At 37.7% G+C, this 23,077-nt stretch overlaps 1 protein-coding gene and 1 long non-coding RNA gene across 6 annotated transcripts; both read right to left on the bottom strand.

Annotated features, from left to right (window-relative positions):
• Positions 1-215: 215 nt before the first annotated feature.
• LOC110640351 (ubiquitin carboxyl-terminal hydrolase 9) lies at positions 216-22,687 on the bottom strand. Of its 5 annotated transcripts, none has more exons than XM_058137970.1 (14): positions 22,442-22,687; positions 21,971-22,137; positions 20,975-21,229; positions 20,721-20,796; positions 15,761-15,820; positions 6,771-6,866; positions 5,433-5,831; positions 5,171-5,311; positions 4,623-4,793; positions 2,827-3,084; positions 2,601-2,743; positions 1,581-2,135; positions 1,186-1,456; positions 216-926 (listed from the first exon to the last, which is right to left on the bottom strand). In XM_058137970.1, exons 1-14 carry the CDS (start codon positions 22,598-22,600, stop codon positions 762-764), a joined length of 2,916 nt encoding a protein of 971 aa, XP_057993953.1. In that variant the 5' UTR covers positions 22,601-22,687; the 3' UTR covers positions 216-761. The 5 variants fall into 5 exon arrangements, with proteins under 5 accessions (XP_057993953.1, XP_021647322.2, XP_057993954.1 ...); XM_021791630.2 differs by having other exon boundaries at positions 20,649-20,796; positions 22,442-22,686; XM_058137971.1 differs by lacking the exon at positions 22,442-22,687 and adding an exon at positions 22,228-22,405 and having other exon boundaries at positions 20,649-20,796.
• On the bottom strand, positions 7,895-10,946 carry LOC131174482 (uncharacterized). Its single transcript, XR_009144796.1, has 2 exons — positions 8,902-10,946; positions 7,895-8,840 (listed from the first exon to the last, which is right to left on the bottom strand). It is a non-coding gene; the product is annotated as an uncharacterized LOC131174482 (long non-coding RNA).
• Positions 22,688-23,077: the final 390 nt, after the last annotated feature.

The following is a 23,077-nucleotide window of genomic DNA, read 5'->3' as shown; positions in this document are numbered from 1 at the left end:
TCGTACTATGGATTATTGAATTATTGATTCTCTTTGTATCTCCCTTTTCATTTATAGTGGAACAAGATTTCATTATTTACCATGATAATCTATTCCTTTTTGATCATCACCATTAGTTCAAGATTTCATTATTGACTTTCACAACCCAGGAAAAATAAAGCGATCAACCCTCACCGCCAAACACCCCCCTCAACACACCAAAAACCAAAAAAATATGCAGTACCAATAAGAAAAACTATATTCAAATTATCTTTAGCATCCGGAAAGCTTTCCGCTTCTCCTCATGTAACAAGTACAAAAAACAAATATATTGATACAGTTGAGGATTGTTAGATAAATGCCTGTCCTTTGTCTAAAACCATCTAAATCCCTCCAAGTAAATTGCACAACTCTTCCGACAAATTATCCTAAACGGAGTTTACAGAAATCGTAAGTATGTTAAATTTAAACCTTATCATCCAATGATTATGCAAATAAGGTAACAAGAAGACGGTTAAACCCGGCGTAATTAAGCAGGGATCTATAAGCTCCTAACATTAAGCCAGATATTCTCAGAAAAGAATTAATAAAATATTAGCTAATCCTTCATTCCACCTGCAGCAACTTTATGCATTTACAGATTCATCGCTATCTTTGCCAAGGCTTGAGATCTTCAGAAAAAGTTGGCTGACAAGGCTAGAACCGTCAGCTTAGTAGTCTTCGGTTAACAAAGGTCTGAAGTCCCTAGACGCAGAATTGTAGGATGCAAACATTCATGGCCTTCAAGAACCTGCATGACCCTGCGATGTCCCTCCTAGTCCCACCTTCATTTCAGTTTGAACTCTTCGGTAGAACAACACATAAGCAGCTGAAGTCCTGATATCGGACTCATTAACAGGAGAAACACAGCTATCATCAAAATTGTACCATCTATTATCATCAATCAACTGCACAAATTGGTCAACTAAAATGACTTAGACCTTAGATCAATTGAATATGTATGATAAACCATCAAGAATAAAAGTGACCTTCAAACAATGTACAATTAATTTCTTCAGTAATTTCACAGATCTAAAATGCCTGAACTGTGCAAATGCTCATATCAACAACATAATGCACAGAAACAGCATCCAATGAAAAAAACTCTTAACAGTGCCTTCCGTTCAAATTCAGCAAATGATTTAAGACTGCAGTGTGCCCATTTACCTTTGCAAAAGCAGTGTAGTGCCCACCACCAAGACCACCGTAATGGTTGCTGACAGCATATAGTTCATATATATATGATCGCCCATCCTTCCGTTTTACAAATTTGCTCAAATCAAGATTGTGAATGAGGAAATCCACAAAAGTATCCAGTTTGTTCTTCAAGTATCTGCTGTATGAGAATCGTTTCAAATGAAAAACAAGAATATCAGGCAAGGTCCACAAATCCAGCTTCTTGGTGGCTTGTCTATGTTCTTTACAACGAGGACAATACCTACATCAAGTAATGCTCATGGGCATAAATATAACTAAAGTGGAATATCACTTGCAAGGTATTCACAGCAGTGTTCTCAACAAAATGTATAAAAAAGAAATAGGGGAAACAAAAAAAATCTTGCCACATGTCATCAGGCCCTAGAGGTTCTTCAGTCAGGAATGCCTCTAGGCATGAAAATAAAGAGACAGCTTCCTGCCGGGTTTTCTTCGCATTAAACCCAGTTCTATGATAAACCACTGGAAGATCTTTTAGATAGCTGGGATCATATAATTTAAGTTCCTTATCAGTCCAATCTAGGAAAATTTTTATACGATTAGCTCCAGATTTTATGACAGAATCCTTAAAAATAGGCTTGCGGCCTGAATACTGGTCCTCAGTTAAAAAGAGATGGAATGACAAGTCCTGGGTGGATGTGTTGCAGTTGTCCATTGACTGGACCCCTGATTCAGATGGACCATTGCAACTATTTGATGGTTCGCCATTAGCTTCTGAAAGAAAACCATTTTCCTTGCCACTATGAACCACACTAGATGAGCATGTTCTTCTCAAGGGTGAGAGAAGTCTAGAAGCAACCAACTCAATATCAGCTCCACTTGGTGAGTCATCTTCCAATTGAGCAAGCAGAGGTGCTCCAAAATCCTTCCATCCACTACCCTTCAGAAAGTCTGTTGCAGTCCTACAAAACCAAAGAGCTTTTATCCAGATACATCATCAAAGAGAAATGAAAAGCCACACATCCATAGGTGCTGTCTGGCACTCACTCCACACACACACACACATACTCAACTCAACTCAACTCAACTAAGCCTTTATCCCAAAAATTTATTGGGGTCGGCTATATGGATTCTCCTTCTCCACTCAAAATGATTTTGGGTTAAATCCTCGGCAATGTGTAATGCTTACACACACACACACAAATGTTATTAAAAGTTATGCCACACAAGTCAAATAGTATAAGAGTATATATCACCAATCATGTGTAGCATGTTATACTCAATAAATGACTAAGTCATGAAAATAGGCATACTGTTATTGCCATGGCTCATTCTAAGATAGAGCCACTAAGAGCAATAGCACAAGATTTTGCTTCTCTCCCTAGTGGATAAACTGAGCAGCTAGATATCTAAGGAAGTGACCTCACTTTTCCTGATGAACAATTTCCAGCTTCTTTTTTCCTGTTCCCTTTTGAGAAAGCTGGTAGGCCACAATATATTCTTCATCCTTTATAGAAGTCAATGATTCCAAAGGATTTTCAAATAAATGATAAATCCTATGATCATAGACCTGAAAGACACAAATCTACAATTTCAGCTATTACAAAATAAAATAGCAAAAAATGAAAATAGAAAGAAGTGAAAACTACTTACTTCTGCCAGCAGAAAACTTTCATCACTTCTCAAACAGCATGCTGTACTCAGTGCCTGAATAAGATCTCTACAATTACCGTTTTTCAGTACTGTCACAGTGTATGGCATTGGAAGACCACTTCCATCACCATAAAACACTGTTACTGTCATTGAACGAGTGACAGTTGAAGGTAGCGGCAGTGACAAATACATAAAGGGATCATAAGTAATTGAAATTTTGCTGCAAACTGGGCAAACCAACGTTGACTTGTATTGACCCTGAACATCATTTTTTGACACGATTAAACTGTCAGTTAAGAGAATACAAAAATCCAAAACATTCACTAGAACTTATGGAGTTTTGAACAAGTTACGCAATAAACAGAACCACTGAAGCCTGGTACTTGGTGATTCTAAATTTTAATACTTGAAACTAGGTGCATCCCTATGATTGATAATATTGACTTATATTGACCCTGAACATCATTGTTCAACATGATTAAATCGTCAGTTAAGGCCACATTCGGTAACGTTAGCTTTTTTGTTTTTTGTTCTTTTTTAGTTCAAAAAAATTGCAAATGTGTTCGGTTGTGACTCTGTTATCATTTTTTCTTTGTTTTCTCAAAACTGACTTGAAAAGTAAAAACGCTTAAAATGAAACCACAAAAAGTGGTTTCGTCCATTTCATTTTTTTTTTCTTTAATTTTTTTCTCTTCCCTTCCAAGTTCTGACTCTCTACCTTCAATTTCTCTGTTTCTTTCTCTTCTATTTATTGTCTCATGCCAAGTCTTATAAATCTAACATGCTTCTTCACCATATTTAAACTATAATTTCTTTCAGGATCTCTCTTTATTCTTCTTCATCTAAATCCAAGTGTTTATGGAAAGAAGAATCACTCTCTTACTTGGAGATTAAATCAAAACATCAAAAAAAAAAAAATTTCCTTCGATTTCTTACAAATGTCTCACAGTGGCTAGCTCATTTCAATAGATATGATTTTTATATTTGAAAGGTTTTTCTTTTATATACGTATGATTAAATGTTGGAGAGATTGAAATCCATTGCGAGAATAAAGTTTCTATTTTGATTGTGTAGTTTTCATTTTGAAGGAAAAGAAATTAATAGTCTGTTATGATATGTTTTCAACGTATTCGATAAAATGACTTGAAAAGAAGACTTTTGTTACTGCAAAGATTTCAAGGCTACAAATGGTTGCTGCTCCCACATTCATGGTTATTTTGTTCAACTAAAAAAACAGTTTATAAAAAACAAACAATAGAAAACTCTCAACCGTTTCAGTTTTCAAAAAATTAAAAACCAAAAACATGTGTTAACGAGCACATCCTAAGCGAATACAGAAAACCAATATGCTCAGTAAAACTTTTGAAGTTTTGAACAAGTGATGCAATAAACAGAACAGCTGATGCCTGGGGCTTGGTGATACTAAATTTTAATACTTGAACCTAGGTGCATCCCTATGACTGATAATGCTGTTTGTTCATAAAAATGCCAAGTACATAGCTAAGATTATATTCAAGGGTAAAACTCAAATAGCAAATATGAAGTAACACAGATGAAGTGCATCTCTAATTGTTCTTGGACATCTCCTAATTGTGCTTGATAATTGTATATCAATCAGCAACTTTGAACTCAAGACTACATAATCTAGAACAGTATAACAAAAAGATTAGTAAGGTTGCAGCTATTCAACTACTATGCAAACCAAATTCCAAACAAGAAGCTAACAGATGAAACATAAGATTTTATTGCACGACATTCTATGACAATAAACAAACAGATAAAACATAAGATTTTACTTGGCAAACATCCACAATTATGGAATCATTCCGAGCTTTGTGATTTCTCCAACACTCATCTGCAACCTCCTCATCTGGACGACCACCCCAATCCTTCATTTCAATGTAAGGTTTCTGCTTGACACGATTCAAATCTTCATGCAGCCCATCCAGTAAAAATGCAAGAAGTTCCTACGGGAAAATAAATGGCTCCTCATCATTCAACACCAAGGATACTCAACAATTATAAACAAACAGAAGACAAGGAAAAACATGAAACTCATCATGTCCACATAAGTATGCTGTCTGATTTGTTGGAACTAAACCACTAAAAGAATTACCTCTACATCATATATCATATCATATGACAAAATCATGAGTTTCAATAAGTAGCACAATAAAAAATACAATATATAAAGTATAAGTTCAAACTGATACAGTATGAAATACAAGCAACAGCTAAGTGTGTTACTTTCCTCATTCTTAAAAATAAAAATTAAAAAAAGGCAGGGGCATGCAAACATTTTAACATAAACAAGAGAGGGGGAACTTTATCATGAAGTACTAACTTGAGAATCATGCTGATTATAACCACTGAATTGTGGAGCAAATAGTGCTAGTTTTCCCTTAAATGCACGTGGTGCAATTGCATTTCGTCCTGAGGACCAAAGTTTCCTCAACAACTCACCAAAAGCGAGTGCAAGTTCACCCTACACAGCTACAATACAAGTTAGCAATTCAATGTTGAGTGCTTATAATAAAAGCTATAGTGTAGTACAAAACTTTCATATGGATGCCCAGTAAATGAAGACAAATAAGAGTAGGACCTACATGCATTCCTAAAGGATTTTCTGCGTTGATCTCATCAGAGTAATCTTGCAAAAAATACTCAACAAGTGGTGGAGTGTGGACCAAGCATTGAAGAGCACTGTTCATAAAGCAAGTATTTCCCATATTCTGCAATCCTGCCAAACCTCCCCTCTCACCTCTTCTGACAGCACTATAAGCACCAAATGCATCATCAATATCTGTGAATCCTGAATTTAAAGCACTTCCTGGCCTTAAGTTCAAGCTATAAGTACTGGAATGACCATTTGACAATGTTGGTCCACCTGCAATTGACAGGGAAGTCCTTGAAGGTTCCAAGGCTACCAAAGCCAACTCATTTCCTGTTGAATCCTTGGAAGATTGGGAAGGATAAGAATCATGAACTTGCAGCTCCAGAAGCATCTATGCAGAGAAGAGGATGCATCAACTACATTGATGAATAACCAACGATCGGACATACAATCCAGAGATCTTTTCATTATCAAATGCAAGGGGGAAGTCCAGTGGGTTGCAAATACAAATACACACAGCATTATGCATGCATACACAGGATAGAAAATTTATATTAAAATATAACAATTTGTAGAAATTAATAACAACATACTGCAAATACAAATACACACAGCATTATGCATGCATACACAGGATAGAAAATTTATATTAAAATATAACAATTTGTAGAAATTAATAACAACATACAAAAATTCAGTATTTCATGAACTGCTACCAATATCTGACTACTTTGCAAATTTGCATCACACCTAACTTTTAGCTGGAGGGTTCCAAGAGTGCATTAATTTTTCACCTAGACAAATCACTCTATTATTCTAATTTGTAAACCAACATGCATAAAAACTATTTTGTGATGACTGTATTTTAGTAATATTTTTATTCATCACCAGAGTTTCAAAGCACTTTCCTAACCATTCATTACTTTTTTTTCTGTTATACTTTTGCACTGATTGTTATTGAGGTTCTATGATTTGGCTTATTGAGAAACTGAAGTTCAAACTAAAAGTTGCTACAATTATTACATGCACAAAAGCAACAATGTGAGTGTGAGAGAGAGGCATTAAGTTTAGCAAGAAACTTAGAAATTTCTACTTAGTTCATCCTTATCCAATCACTAATTCACAGATAAATCCTTAAATACATGTGTGTGTGTGCATGGCATTAATTTCAGATCATAAGAGAACTTTAGTATTTCATTCTTTATTAAAAGTGAATTCAAGAAGGTGTTAACTGTTGTCATATAAAACCAAAATGATTCATCATCAGTCAAGCTATTTAATGCCAAAAACAAAACAGTTTTCAAAATGTATATACATCTCTAGACCACACCTCTTGGTCCATCTGCAAGTTTGATTCCTCCAGGGTACGATTTGAATCAACCAGCAGTGATTGCTTGTGCTTATTAAAGTAGTCCCATATAATGATCTGTTAACATGCATTAGAACCAAAACAACGAAGAATCATAAATTAAAGCATCCAAAGAAATATGAAGCAAATACATTAGGTCTGTATACAACATACAAAATGCAAAAAGGGAGAAATTACATATTTAGTTAATGAGGCTGAGGTTATCCTTTATGCACAAACCAGGAAAAAGTTTTTCAAAAATTACAATCCCATCTATTTTTATTGCAATGAAAAAATTCCCTTACTAGTTTTTATGTAAGCATGCCTACATATAGATGTGCGCGCACACACAAGTAGCCAATTGGAAATTAACATAAAATATACTATTCTAATCTAATCACATCTATATAATAAAAATTAAATAATATCAGTCACAAAAGAACAATCAAACCTATCGACACCATATTTTGGCCGATCACCGAAGTCAATGAACTTTGAAAATTGATCCCAACCGATATTCTTCGGTTACAAGTGACTCGATAAGAAAATAAACCGATCCCGCATCTAGTCGATTGTTTTCCGATCTCTCGTCAAAGGAGATCAAACCAATATCAGGTCTCCATACCATCCAATCTCATTTCCGATCTCTCGTCAAAGGAGATCAAACCAATATCATGTCTCCATGCCATTCAATCTCATTTCCGATCTCTCGTCAAAGGAGATCAAACCAATATCAAGTCTCCATGCCACCCAATCTCATTTTCGATCTCTCGTCGAAGGAGATCAAACCAATATCAGGTCTCCATGCCATCCAGTCTTATTTCCGATCTCTCCTTTACAAATATTATGGAAAATCGTTTAATAAAGTTAAGGTTTCAGTCCGACTTAATGGTGATTTCAATCTTAAGAATTCAAATCAAGTTTCCAATTTTAATGATCTAAAGTTCTACCCGGTATTTGGTCTCGGCTTAGGCCGATCTCATGGTTACAATATTTTTCCGACCTCTTATACTTAGATTAATAATCGCTTTTAAGCTTGATGTTCTAATATGTTCAAACAATCAAGCACTCATACAATTTGGATACTTTCCGATCTCATCAAGGAATTGAACAAAAGGGATTTCATTCTGTCTCAAAATAAAAGTACAAGTCATTCGGCTGGAGGGTCACCCCCAGCCTGTTCTACATCAACATTTCGCTTATTCTCTCTCTCTCTCGGTTTCCTCCTCGCTCTCCTCTTCGTCTCTGGGAACAAGATCCACCATCCAGGAGAAGTCTTCCCCAGGATAACGCCTCTCGAGCTCGGCCAGAAGATCGCTGTGTGCATTCACTTAAGCACCAGCTTCCCTTATCACAGCCTCTTCTTCCTTCGCTTTGAGCTCCTCAGTAAGGCGAGCGACGTCGGCAGTTCGGAGCGACCGAGCTTCCCAAGTTCACGAGCCTGTTCGGCCAGCTTATCCTCGTAGGATTTCATCCGACCTTCGATTTCAGCAATATAGTCTTGGGCGGATGAAAGTTGGGCTCGGGCGGAAGCTGCGTCCTGGACCGCTTTCAGAATCTCCTGCCTCAAAAAATGAGCATTTTCCCTGATTATGTGCTGATTCACCAGGCTCTCTACGCTCAAACTCATCGTCTGAGCCAGGAGATCATCAATGCTATCCGGGGTCACCCTGTTCCGGTCCTCCTGGAGGCATATGGTAGCACTCAGAACTTTGGCCAAGCCCGAATTCTCCCAAACGGATAGGTTCTTCTCCAGAGAATGAATGAGGACTTAGGCACCACGAGAAAGGGTTCTCACAGTAGATTGGGAAAACCACCTTTCCGCACTTGAAGAAATAGGTGGAGGTGGCGGCTCTTCTTGTCGAGGGGGAGAAGGAGCTACCTCTACTTCTGGGACCGGTTGTCTCGAAGGTCGGGACTAGTCTCCCGGCACTTCTCCCGAATCCCGCCTTGGCGTCTGTGATGCCGCGGCAATCTTCATTTCTTATACCTTCCAGGAGACTTCTCTTTTCCACTTGCGGCTCTCCTTTGAGCCTTCGCCTGCAGCCATTTCTGCACAGAAAAACAGTTAGTGAGATTACCTAAATCAGGAGACTAAAGATTTAGGTTATACCGGTCCCAGGTCCGAGGTCAAAGAGCTGCAGTTCTTCATTGGCGATCATCCGCATTAGCCACCATCTCAGTTCGGCCATAACATCGTATAAGTACGAATACTTGTGAGTGGCCGCCTGATCCTTCAATTCCATTACCATGGCACCCTCGTCCCTACTCAGGGTGACCTTCTTTGGAATTGATGGGCCCAGATATTGCCAGCTACGTGGGAAACCTTCAAAACCGTTCGGAATCTTGCTCCTCAACATAAAGAAGCAATTCTTCCAATTCTTCAGTGAAGAGGGGAGATCGGTAAAAAGCCCACAGTGCGGTTTGGCTTGGAAGAACCAATACTCGTCGTCCTTTCGACGAGTAAGCCTATGCAACTCGGCAAAAACCTTTGCTATAGGCTCGAGTTTCTTGGCCCTTCATAAGCCTCTAAAAGCCACCAGAATTCACCATGAGTTCGAATGTACTTGGGCTATACATACGTGGTGAAACTTCAGAACGTCCTTGAAGAAGTCGTCAAAGGGAAACCGAAGCCCGGCTTTTAATTGCTCTTCATACACCATGATCGCATCATTTTCTTCAAAGAAGTGATCGGCTCAGAGATCGCCATGGCATCTGATAAGCTCGTACGAGTCGGTCCGAAGGTTGTACTCTTGACTAATGAATTGTAGATTGGTTTCTTGGAGGACTGACAGCAACTCGTCCATAGGAAGATTCTCTCCCAGAGGAAGGTGTCCGTCTTGATTGTGCCGCTTGACCGTGGGCTGAAGCAGAGGTCGTAGGAGGCTCAGGTAGCCCACTAGGCCTGACCACCCCAACTTCGTCCAACGTCCACGAGATATAGACAGAAGGAGGGCTCGCCGCTCTCTGACCCTCGACGCCGCTCATTTTCAAAGAAATAAAAGAAAATTAACTAAGAGAATGATTAAAACCCTTACCGGAATGTGATCGGTGCCGGAAAAATTTGAAGAAACGAGAGAGTTGAAGTTGCTAGCAGAGTGCTGAAAGTGACATAGAGGAGCAACTGATGGACTTTTCCCCTATTTATACCCGTTTGAGCATTCAATGCTCACAGAGTCCCAAGCAACGCATCGGTTAGCGGAATCCGCTCGCTTTCCTAACACGTCGCGGGAAGGTTCCAGAAACACAATAAATAAAAGAAAATGAGATCGGTTAGCTGAGGCTGTCGGATTAGAACAAATGTTCAAAGTCACAGATCGGCTAAAGACGAGTTAGTTAGGGACCAGATCGGATATGCACATCAGAGTTCGGAAAATTAACCAATGCAATAAATAAATAATGACCTTCAAATAAAATTTCATTTCATTTCCAAAAGGGTCAGATTACATCATTTGGGCAATCCCAAAAAATCGGATTACACCATTGAAAGAACCTTCAAAGATCAAATTTCATCGTTTGGGTGATCTCAAATCGGGAAGCGATGAGGGACCCGATGTGAGAGAGATCGAAAAAGAGTCATAACAGAGAGATCGGAAGGAATAGAGATCGGAAAGCAACAAGAGGACAAAAAGACTACCAATAGCTTTCTTCATAATCAGGGCCGAGGTAGTTAAAGCATTGCATGCGTAATCAAATCTCCACCGCACGACTCATTTGCAGAATCGCCCACATTGCTGACAGACGCCAAAACAGTTATAGCAGTCTTGTACATCTCAATCTCCATTGTTGATCTTACTTGTAAAGACAAACCCGGAGCCCTTGGATCAAAAAGTAGACGACAAGACCGGCGCCTTTTATTCCCGACCTTCGAATCCGTCTGGACAGGAAAGCTCCTGAGCCGTTGGATTGAAAAAAGAAAGGATAGATATTATGAATAGGATCTCAGCCGTCCATTTTGATTCTCTTCAATTCTCAGGCATCAGATTATGTCCTTTTAAATCCAAACCTTCCATCTCCCTAGAAGAGATCCTAACCCTTCATTAGGAACACCCGTTCCCTATAAATACCTGCATGCAATACTGTAGAGGGGGGGGACACAAAAAAAAGTGGTGGTGATTATAGTGGAAAGGCTCTGAAATTTAATTCAGTCTTGCTGCTTTGCCATTCTGAAACTAGTTTTCTAGAGTATCTCCATTGATAGAGTTTTCGAACCCTTAAAATACTTCATTTTCAGTTTGTTCATCACTCTGCCATACCATTTCCCCAACATCAACACATTATTCTCTCAGCTTGATCTTATTCTGACCCGGTTTCCGTCGCTTCGGCTCAAATGCATTTTAACCTGGTTTTTGCAATCTCGAAGTAAGCATTGGTCCTTGTATCACCAGCTTTCAACTCTACAATATTTGTGATCTCCGGAGTCAGTTTGATAGCCTCAACCTCACACAGGTAAGTGCCTAGACTGTCATTTTGCCGAACGCTCGCGTTTTACTTTCTCTGCTTTTATTCTCGAAATTTTCATTAAATCCAGTTACACTAAAGATCCCACGTAGATCCTTCAGGCCAATAGTTATTCTCTTGAGTTTATTTTTTCCATTTATCAGTTCACGTTATTTATTTGTTCTTAGTTTTTATTTCCTTCGAATATAGGTGTTCCGGTTGCGGGTAACTTGTAGGTAATTTAGTAAAATGTTGGTAGCAATATCCTAACGTGATAGTTTCTTTTAAATAAGTAAAAATAATCAAAGAATGAATAGGGAATCAGGAGAAAAGTCATGAGGTTGGGCTATTAAGCGAGTCTAGGAAATAGCATAATAGAGCGGGAATCGAGATAAGACCCCAGACTAGTAACCGAGAGAGATCGGATGTAGCCAGCCAAAGAGTCCGAACAAGGTAGTCATATACGAGATCGGTGAAAAATTCGGTCTTATGTCACGAACATTTTAAGAGGTCGGGGGAGAGTTCTTACTCGAGATCCTTCATTAAAATCTTAAACCGAATACTTTAAGAGGTCGGGGGAGAGTTCTTACTTGATCCTCATTCAAATAAAAAACGCGGAGATCAGAGGATAGTTCTTATCCGAGATCCTTCATCAAATTTTAAACCGAACACCCTAAGAGATCGGGGAGAATTCTTACCTGATTCTCGCTTAAATTAAAACAGGGAGATTGGAGGAGAGTTTTTATCCGAAATCTCCCGTTCATAACTCTTAATAAAATATATCTAGAGATCGGGAGAAGTTCCCCGCCCGAGCTCTCTTAACAAAATTCAAACTAAATGACATGACCCCAATACACAAGACAACCTCACTCAAACGCTTAATCACTAAAGGGCCATCTCACGAATTTGTGTTCCTGGACAACCCAAAATAAGTAAAATATCAAACATTCCTTTATTTTGCACAAAGGATTAACATCATCATTATCCCAACCCCCTAATTATCCTTTTAATTTATGAAAGAGCATAACATTAAATCTGTTTACCTTCATTGAGGGACGAGGCGGGGTGCCTAACACCTTCCCCGCTCGTATGCGGACCCCGAACCTAGAATCTCTGTTTTCGAAGTGGTTTCTTTTAAATTTATTTTCACAAAAGTTTTTTTTTTTAATTTTCCTCAAAATTAGAGTGGCGACTCCTCACTTTTCACACTGTAGTGAAGAGCTTTCGTCCAGGCGACCGCAAAATACCTAGCGACAGCTTGGCGACTCCACTGAGGATTTTTGGTTTTTACCATCATTTAGAGGTCCAAGAATAAATTTAGTTTTATGTTTTTATAAATTGAAATCGTAATTAGGGGGGGGGGGGGGTTTCAACTCAACTCAACTCAACTCAACTAAGCCTTTATCCCAAAAATTTGGGGTCGGCTATATGGATTCGTTTTTTCCACTCTGAACGATTTTGGGTTAAATCCTCAGAAATGTGTAATGCTTCTAAGTCATGCTGTACTACTCTCCTCCAAGTCAATTTAGGTCTACCCCTTTTTTTCTTTCTATCCTCTAGCCTAATGTGCTCTACTTGTCTAACTGGAGCCTCCGTATGTCTACGCTTCACATGACCAAACCACCTCAATCTCCCTTCTCTCAACTTATCTTCAATTGGCACCACTCCTACCTTTTCTCTAATACTTTCATTACGGACTTTATCTAGTCTAGTATGGCCACTCATCTTGATATATCAATTTGTTATTATTCTAATCATTTTTGCTTGTCTTATTTCACACAGCAACTATTGTCAAAACAAAAAATGCAAAAAGAAACTCCCCCACGAAGGGAAGAGGTAAATATGTCCCTTCACACGCTGAGTGCTTAAACAATGTTCTCACACACTTCAGCCTTATACCCGGGCTTTCACACCCTTTAGGGAAGTAGGAGGGAGTCATGTAGCGGTATTCGTGGGTTTTACCCCGTTAGTATCCGTGAAGGCTTCTGCTCAGATTGAAACTCGTTCCATTTACCGTGATACCCGTGGAATTCTCCCGTTAGTATCATGGTGATAGAATGGGCTCTACTGTTTCCAGTAGGGGCAATTTGAGAACCTGTGGCTTTTAGAAAATTAGACCTTTAGCTAAACTATCACAGTAGTTGGAAGCCGTAGCAAACTACTTTATAAGATAGAACTATTCAATTAGATAGCACTTACTCAGTACTAGGATTCTCCTTATTTTAGGACAAAATGGATATACTTGCTCTCACCCTACTCTGTTTGTGTTTTCTTATGTTTTTATTTTTTAGGGTAATCTTAGATCATACCGTTGGGAGGATCTACACATTTTCCTACTTTGATAAATGTGTAGGTATCACCCCGCCAACAGTATAATTCAAAATTACCTAAATTTATCCTGCTAACAAGTTTTCTCCACAGGCATCACTGAATTAGGATATGCAACAGAATAAACATCAATTTAAACATGACATCCTCGAGTCAGTGGGCGGAAGAAGTTCTTAGACGAGAACAGAACGCTAGACCATGGTCCAGACCGCCTCATAGTTCAGTATCCCCGCAAAGTGACGTCACCAGGGCAGGTACTAGCCCGTTACCTCCATTAGACCTAAGCAAAGTCGAGGTCAGAATGACCGGTCTCGAGGGTCTATCTAGTAGTTGGAAGTTGCTTCCCGATCATGTCAAGGCGAGGTTCGCGGAAAAATATGGAAAGATTGCGACCTTGATACGGGTCAAAGTCCAAATTCCGGCGCTAAAGGCCATACTGTCAATATGGAATCCCAAGTATGGGGTGTTTTCCTTCAACGACATCGATACGACCCCCACTATGGAAGAATATCACGCGCTGCTGGAGATTCCTTACGTGGCACAGAATTGGATCTACCTACACCTCGAGCATAGGCAGACTTGGAAACGGTTCGCACATATGTTAGGAATTCTCCCATAGGAAGCAAAGGCAAGAGAAACTATCAAAGGGAACACACATGGGTGGTATTGGACCTACCTCAAGAAGCAGTTAGACCTGTACATCCGAGATGTACAATGGGAGCAAGCTTCATTAGCACTAGCTTTGGGGATCTATGGCCTGATCTTATTCCCTGGGTCTTTGGGAATTATAACCTGCAGTGTCTCGGAGATGTTCTGGGCAGTAGAAAAGCAGAAGGTCAACTCAATACCGGCGATCCTTGCGGAAACTCTATTAACTCTTACTTATTGTCGACAACAAGGCAGGAGATCTATTAAGTGCTGTTCTCAATTGTTATACCTCTGGACCCTCAGTCATATGTGTCCTCTGGAGACTAAGGGGTTAACTTGGTATCCTGGCCAGCAGCTTATTGAGAAAATGGCTAGATTAGCGATCAGTCCAAAGAACGAGTTGCAGTGGCAAGAGCAGATTCTGAACTTCAACAGTCACAACTACTGCTAGAGGAAATTATGGACGTTAGGTCGGCCAATTTTGTTCAGTACAGGGAGTAGTCATTCGGTGTCTTTGATCGGAGTGACCAGATACACAAATTACGCCCCGGCTTTAGTAATGAGGCAGTTCGGTTAAACCGAACACCCTAAGAGATCGGAGAGAGTTCTTACCTGATTCTCGCTTAAATTAAAACAGGGAGATCGGAGGAGAGTTTTTATCCGAAATCTCCCGTTCACAACTCTTAATAAAATATATCTAGAGATTGGGAGAAGTTCCCCGCCCGAGCTCTCTTAACAAAATTCAAACTAAATGACATGACCCCAATACACAAGACAACCTCACTCAAACGCTTATTCACTAAAGGGACATCTCACGAATTTGTGTTCCTGGGCAACCCAAAATAAGTGAAATATCAAACATTCCTCTATTTTGCACAAAGGATTAACATCATCACTATCCCAACCCCCTAATTATCCTTTTAATTTATGAAAGAGCATAATATTAAATCTGTTTACCTTCATTGAGGGACGAGGCGGGATGCCTAACACCTTCCCCGCCTATATGCGGACCCTGAACCTAGAATTTCTGTTTTCAAAGTGGTTTTTTTTAAATTTATTTTCACAAATGGTTTTCTTTAATTTCCTTCAAAATTAGAGTGGCGACTCCTTACTTTTCCCACTTCAGTAAAGAGCTTTCGTCCAGGTGACCGCAAAATACCTTGCGACAAAACCTTTCAAATCAAACAAATAGAATATCCATAAAACCAATTTATGGGAAGAATTCAGTGAATGTAAAGTTGGAGTGGAAATTAGAGATCGAGGTAGGCTATGAAAAATTGAAAACTGATGCTAATTTTTTTTTTTTAAATGTTAATTGCAATCCTTAACTTTGCAATATAAAATGAACCCTTGTATTTTAGTATCATCCAATAAAGTCCAAGGAAATTTTACGAATATTATAACATTTTTTACACGCTTTGGGACATAATTGTAATGAATGGAGCAACGGTTAGAAATGGATAGTAATTTTACTGAAATGTTGTCTTGAGTTGCAATTACACCCAAACGTCAAGGACATAGATGTAATTTAACCAATACAAAAGCATAAAACAAACCTTTTCTCTCTCTGTTCCTCTAAGAGCACACACCCTCTCATAAAGCTCATGAAGAGAAGCCTGAAACAAACAAAAACAAGTACAACCTCTGTCACCTCCATAAATAACTTGAAAGGATTCTGTTAAAAATAACAACCCACGAAAATTTGGGATTAAAGCTTAGTTGTTGTTGTATAACAACCCACAAATAAATTAAAGAAAAAAGAATCTATTCAATTATTCACTTGTACATATCTTAGATACTAAAAAGTTACCACATCGGTCTGGCAAGTAAATTTGACTTGCCACAACCCAATTTCTATTAGTTTAGCATTTTTATCCTTTAAATCTAGATCCTCAATATTAGAGGTACTCATTTGGCGAGTCAGAATTTGCCCTGGTACATAAGCCATTGCCCAAGCCCGACTAGGGATGGCAACCGGGTAATTTCAGGTACCCAATCCTACCAAACCCTATTGAGACGGGTTGCATAAAATTTAATTAAGTTTGAGATGAGTTTAGATCTAGAAAATAATACCCGTGTTGGGTTTAGATTTTGTGTTTTATACAAGTTATATGAACCTATTAATATAATATAATTAATTAAATATAAAAGTATTTTTATAAACTCCGCCTAAGTAGTTTGCGCTTAGCCGGTCCCAAGCCCGGGTAAAGGAGGAGGGTTGCGGTAGGTGACAACCAGCGTAAAAATTTCGTCACACCCTATGATATGGATTCAAATGATATAAACGTTGGGGCGTCCTCTACTAACGACGCGCTACATCGGAGCCCGGGTGTAGTGATAAATATGCAAGGGTGTAGGGCGTTCACCGAAAGCGACGCGCCATGCCAGCGCCCGAGTGTGGTGTTAAGTGAGCAAGGGTTCCCACATCATGGACGGGTGTGGGTAAAGAAGTTAGTCCATAGGACAGATAGTAGAACAAATAGTGGAACAGAACACAAGATAGATATAGAAAACAATAGAAGATATCATAGAAGGAGACCAATCAGGAAGGAGCAGGATAGGAGGAGGATCAGGGTTGGTACTTGGAATGTTGGATCACTTACAGGAAAATTAATGGAGCTTGAGGATACCTTGGAAAGGAGAAGGGTGAATATTGCTTGCATTCAGGAGACTAAATGGGTAGGAGAGAAAAGTAAGGAAGTGGGTAATTCAGGGTACAAACTGTGGTTTACCGGAAAGGAGAGAAATAAGAACGGAGTGGGTATAATCATAGACAGAACATTGAAAGACGCAGTAGTAGCTGTGAAAAGAGTAGGAGATAGAATTATACTAGTAAAGCTAGTACTAGAAGGAGAAACAATAAATATAGTTAGTGCTTATGCCCCACAAATAGGACTAGACAGTGAGAGTAAACAAAGGTTTTGGGAAGATATGGATGATTTAATGCAAAGCATACCGAATGAAGAGAATGTTTTTATTGGTGGAGATTTGAATGGACATGTGGGAAGTGACAGGCAAGGTTATAAGAATGTTCATAGAGGTTTTGGTTTTGGCAGTCGAAATGAGGAGGGAAAAAGCATCCTGAATTTTGCTATGGCATACGACCTAATACTAGCAAATACCTACTTTATAAAAAGAGAGTCACATTTAGTGACTTTCAAAAGTGGGCAACATAGAAGCCAAATCGACTTCCTCTTAACCAGGAAGACAAATAGAGCTCTATGCAAGGATTGCAAGGTCATTCCAGGAGAGGCTTTAACAAGTCAACATAGGTTGGTGGTCTTGGATGTCAAATTTAGGAACAATTCAAGTAAGGTTAGAAGAAATAGTGTAGCTCGAACAAAGTGGTGGGAGTTCAAAGGAGTAAAGCAAGTGAAGTTCAAAAATGAGCTTCTCGAGTCCGAAGTATGGAAGGTAGATATGGAGGCCAATGATATGTGGATACAGATGGCATCAAGGATTAGAGAAGTAGCTAGAAAAGTACTTGGAGAGTCTAAAGGACATGGACCACCCTCAAAAGAGAGATGGTGGTGGAATGAGGAAGTACAAAAGGCAGTGAAGAGAAAAAGGGAATGGTATAAGAAATTACCTAAATGTGATAATAATGAGGCATATGAACAGTACAAGATAGCAAAGAAAGAGGCAAAAAAGGCAGTTAGTCAAGCAAGAGCACAGGCCTTTGAAAAGTTATATGAGAAACTTGGAACTAAAGAAGGGGAGAAAGATATTTATAGATTAGCAAGGAGTAGAGAAAGGAAATGTCAAGATCTCAATCAAGTTAGGTGCATTAAGGATAAAGAAGGAAAAGTGTTGGTGAAAGATGAGGACATTAAAGAAAGATGGAGAAATTATTTTAATGATCTCTTTAATAATAGTCAAAATGGTAATAGCGTGAATATAGATTATAGAACAATAGAAAAGAATGTAAATTATACTAGAAGGATTCGATCTTTAGAAGTAAAGGAAGCACTTAAGAGAATGAAAGTGGGTAAAGCCTGTGGACCCGATGAAATACCAATTGAAGTGTGGAAGTATTTGGGAGATATGGGAGTGGCATGGTTAACTAAATTATTTAATAAGATTCTAAACTCAAAGAAAATGCATGATGAATGGAGGAAGAGTATTTTAGTACCTATTTTTAAAAATAAGGGAGACATACAGAGTTGCTCAAACTATAGGGGAATTAAACTCATGAGCCATACTATGAAGTTGTGGGAGAGAGTTGTGGAGCATCGACTACGTCATGATACTTCTATCTCTCTCAATCAATTTGGGCTCAGGCCCGGCCGCTCACCGCTGGAAGCGATCTTTTTCATTAGAAGTTTGATGGAGAAATATAGAGATGTGAAGAAAGATCTACACATGGTTTTTATTGATTTGGAGAAGGCTTATGATAGTGTTCCAAGAGAGATCTTATGGAATGTGTTAGAACAAAAGAGGGTATCTATTAGGTACATACAAGTATTGAAAGATATGTATGAAGAAGCAACTACTATTGTGCGCACAGTAGGAGGGGACACAAGTGATTTTTCGATCTCAATTGGATTACACCAAGGATCGACCATAAGCCCTTACCTTTTACATTAGTTTTAGATGAACCGACTAAACATATACAAGAGAGTATTCCTTGGTGCATGATGTTTGCGGATGATATTGTTACGATAGATGAGACACGAGAAGGAGTCAATAGGAAGCTAGAACTTTGGAGAAGTACTCTAGAGTCAAAGGGTTTTAAGTTAAGTAGAACGAAGATGAATACATGCATTGCAAGTTCGGTGAAGGCCAAACTGGTGATATGGAAGGAGTTAGTTTGAATGGGGTGGTACTTGTCCCAAAGTAATCACTTTAAATATCAAGGCTCGATCCTTCAAGTAGATGGGGATGTGAGGAGGATGTTAGTCATAGGATTAAAGCGGGATGGTTGAAGTGGAGACGTGCCACGAGAGTTTTATGTGATCGTAAGATTCCCAATAAATTAAAAGGAAAATTTTACCGCATCTGACCATACGACCGGCTATGTTATATGGTAGTGAGTGTTGGGCCTTTGAAAGAGTCGTATGCATCTAAGATAAGAGTTGCAGAGATGAGAATGTTAAGGTGGATGAGTGGCCATACTAGACTAGATAAAGTCCGTAATGAGAGTATCAGAGAAAAGGTAGGAGTGGTGCCAATTGAAGATAAGTTGAGAGAAGGGAGATTGAGGTGGTTTGGTCATGTGAAGCGTAGACATACGGAGGCTCCAGTTAGACAAGTAGAGCACATTAGGTTAGAGGATAGAAAGAAAAAAAGGGGTAGACCTAAATTAACTTGGAGGAGAGTAGTTCAATATGACTTAGAAGCATTACACATTTCTGAGGATTTAACCCAAAATCGTTCAGAGTGGAAAAAGCGAATCCATATAGCCGACCCCAAATTTTTGGGATAAAGGCTTAGTTGAGTTGAGTTGAGTATAAAAGTATTTTTATAATAATATTTATAAAATTTGTATATATTATATTTCAAATACATAGAATTTAAATATATTATAGGATTATTAAATTTTTAAAACACAGATTATTAATAAAAAAATACATTTTTATATAGATTATTAATTACAATATATAAAGCTAAATAGATTTGGGTAATTATCATTGGATTTGGGAAAGGTTTGGGCATTAAAATTATTAATCTGGGTTTGGGTTTTGATTAAGTGATTTTCACAGGCACGCTATCTATTGCCATTCTGCATTGCATACTCTAGTCTATCCTATCAGTGGCGGAGGCAAGAATTTAAGCTAGTGGGATAAAAAAAAATATTAATAATAAAATTTTAATATAATAGTTTTTCTTTTAATTAAAAGAAAAATAAATTAAAAATATTAAACTAACTAATATAAATAAGAGAAATAAATAAAATACAAAAATAAAATTGTTCATAAATCTAATTAAATTTTTGTAGGATGATTTAGTTTTTTTTTTGTGTGTGCATTATACAGTGAATAGAATAATAAATTTGTAATAATAATTTATTAAATTGATAGTATAAATAGTTTGATATTTTAGTTTGTTTAAATTTACTTTACTTCTTATAATAGCTGTTTTGGATACTTAATAAGTTAAAAATTAAGATTTTTTCTAATGTCAGTTGACTTAAAAGTCCACATACAAATGGAGGAAATTTTTCTAGTTTGCTCTTTTCTTCCTATATTGATTGGATTTTTATTTTTTATGTAACTACTTAAAAAAAAAGTGAAGTTATTTTTTTATTGCTAATTTTTAGTGGGTCATAATTGATTTGTAATGAGGTCAAAATATAAATTCTATCTAATATATGTGTCTCTTTTAAATTTTATGTAAAATTAGTGGGTCAATTGAGTCCACATCATATAATGTAGTGCTGCCCCTGTGTCCTATATCAGTTGCTATTATCAAATCATTAGCTTGCACTAACTGCATTGCAGGTACCTTTTTGCTTAACCTTATAGTGAATTCAATGTCATCTCTGGAATCAATTAACTTAAGACAAAGTGGATAAACCTCCACATTGAACTGCTTTTTGTTAAAAACACCCTGCGAAATCATCCTTCTTGGCAATGCTGGTCCTCCCCTATACCTGATAGAATATAGAAATATACGAGAACACAAAGTCAAACCAAAAAGTTTAAAATATATCAAATGTTCATTATTAGGTCTACACTTCATGAATTCCTGCTGCAAGGGAAGGGGAAAAGTTATTTTGGTGAAAAGCACAATTACTGCCACATAGAGGAGAAAATAAGAGAATTAATTACCACTGAACAAGCTTTTCCCAAACTTTTTGAGGAACTAAAACATAGTCTCTCCCTTCCAACAATGTTCTAGAAAGCTCTAGATCATCATCCTCACCATCACCTCCATTTTCAACTATATCAGAGTTACTTATTGGACCAGGTCTATCAGTTATTCTTGTAGAAACAACAGCAAAATCTTGAGAATCAGAAGACTGCATATCAACTACGTGATCATCACTGCCCTGGCCAACATACCTCTCCCAAGTTGTGAACCACCTGAACAAACAGCATATTGTAATAGCAGTTCACTATGAAACTCTAAAAAATTAATAAAATACACTTTATCAATTATGAAAGCAAGTCCCTCTCAGGATACAACACAACGCATTCATCGCATTTAATTTTGCCTCAGCTGCCTAATTGTAGCTAAACTTACCAACTACTGTAACAGAAAAACTATAATTAGCAAAACAAGTTCTGCAGGTTGATCAAATTGTTGGAACAACCGGTTCCTAAAGAAGCATAACTTAGTAATGCTTACCCAATCAGCCACAGATCATGAGATATATATATATATATATATATATATATATATATATATATATAATGATTCGCAACATGTGGACAACATCCCAGCCAAATTGAAGTTATTTTAGGAACGCACAATGCAGTAACAGCCCAGCTGCTCTAAATTGGTAAAGCTACTATTGATGAAATTTTCATAAGAACCTACAAAAGCTTACTTGTCATGACGTGCATACAAAGTCAGAATGCAATGTGCCAAGAAGAAGCTAACAGCTGCCTAATTGCTACATTTCGAAATCTGTGAAGCGAAGATTCAAAAGAAGGAAACAGATTTTCCATGCAGATGCAAAATCAGAGAGTGACACAGGAATTCAAAGATTAGAGCATGCATCCGGAAATCGAAGAGAATGAGAATAAAATTCATGATAAGAAAATACAATACAAAGGAAATAAAAAAAAAAAATGAAGTGAGATATATTTATATATATAAACCTGGCGGAAATCACATAGTACGAGTTGCCTTCTTTCAAATTAAGCTCAGCTTCATCCATCAAGTCCTTGACAATCTGTTTCTCTTCCTCGGGCGTGCACGGCAAGCAACTCCCTCCATTCTCCATCAAACACCCGGAATCAGCGATCGTCATGGCAGAACTCAAACTCTAAACGCATTTCAAACCAAATAATGAATCAATTAAGTGCCAAGTCAAGCTCCAAAAACGAAAACAACAATTAAAAAATAAATAAATCACCTAAAGTAACTAAGAATCTGAGATCGAGGAAGAGAAGCCTCGAAAGATAGATAAACAAATAGATATTTAGAAATATAAATGAAGATTGAAAGCAGCGAGGAGAGTGGAACAGAGAAAGAGGTATTGGAGAGAACCCTAGATTTAAGGGTTTGATTCGGGGGGAGAGAGAGAGAGAGAGAGAGAGAGAGAGAGAGTTGTTCAATGAATCAACGACCTCGTTGTCTTCCTTTAACTTGGAGTCGGCACGAACCGTTTTATAGGATCCAGCAGCAGAAAATAAACCCCAAACCATAACCACTACAGCATTGTACCATGTATCCTTTCTCCGCCATCTATTCCTTTCCAACTTTAATATCCTCCTGCTCCTGCCCATGCAATGTTTATTTTGCTGAATTTTTTGTTTTTTAGCTATACCCAGGCCAGATGTTTAAAAAAATTTAAAAGAGATTGAAGGCGCAGGTGGAAGAGTCCCTTAATAATTATTATATATATATATATATATATATATATATATATATATATATATATATATATATTTTAATCTTCTTTCTACCTATTCCTTTGGATCATTCACGTGCTGGCTCTTGGTTATTCAAAACTTCCAAGTCACAGACATTTACTCGGTAAGCTTGATCTTTTTTTTTTTTTTTTTAAGTGATATTGTAAAAATTAAGGTAACATTTTTTATTAAATTCTTTTTTGTTTTGCTAAATTAAAACAAAATGATTGTATTATAAAATACAAATTTTTTTGTGATTAAAATTTTATTAAAGAAAACTCTGAATTCAAATGGGTAGCAGTTTCATGAATCTTATGATTTCATCAACCTTTAAAAATTTAAACCAATTTT

The sequence above is a fragment of the Hevea brasiliensis genome, chromosome 16 (assembly GCF_030052815.1).
Source record: "Hevea brasiliensis isolate MT/VB/25A 57/8 chromosome 16, ASM3005281v1, whole genome shotgun sequence".
In the NCBI taxonomy this organism is placed as follows: domain Eukaryota; kingdom Viridiplantae; phylum Streptophyta; class Magnoliopsida; order Malpighiales; family Euphorbiaceae; genus Hevea; species Hevea brasiliensis.
Note: the sequence above shows the minus strand (reverse complement) of the source record. Positions and strands in the feature narration are given on the sequence as shown.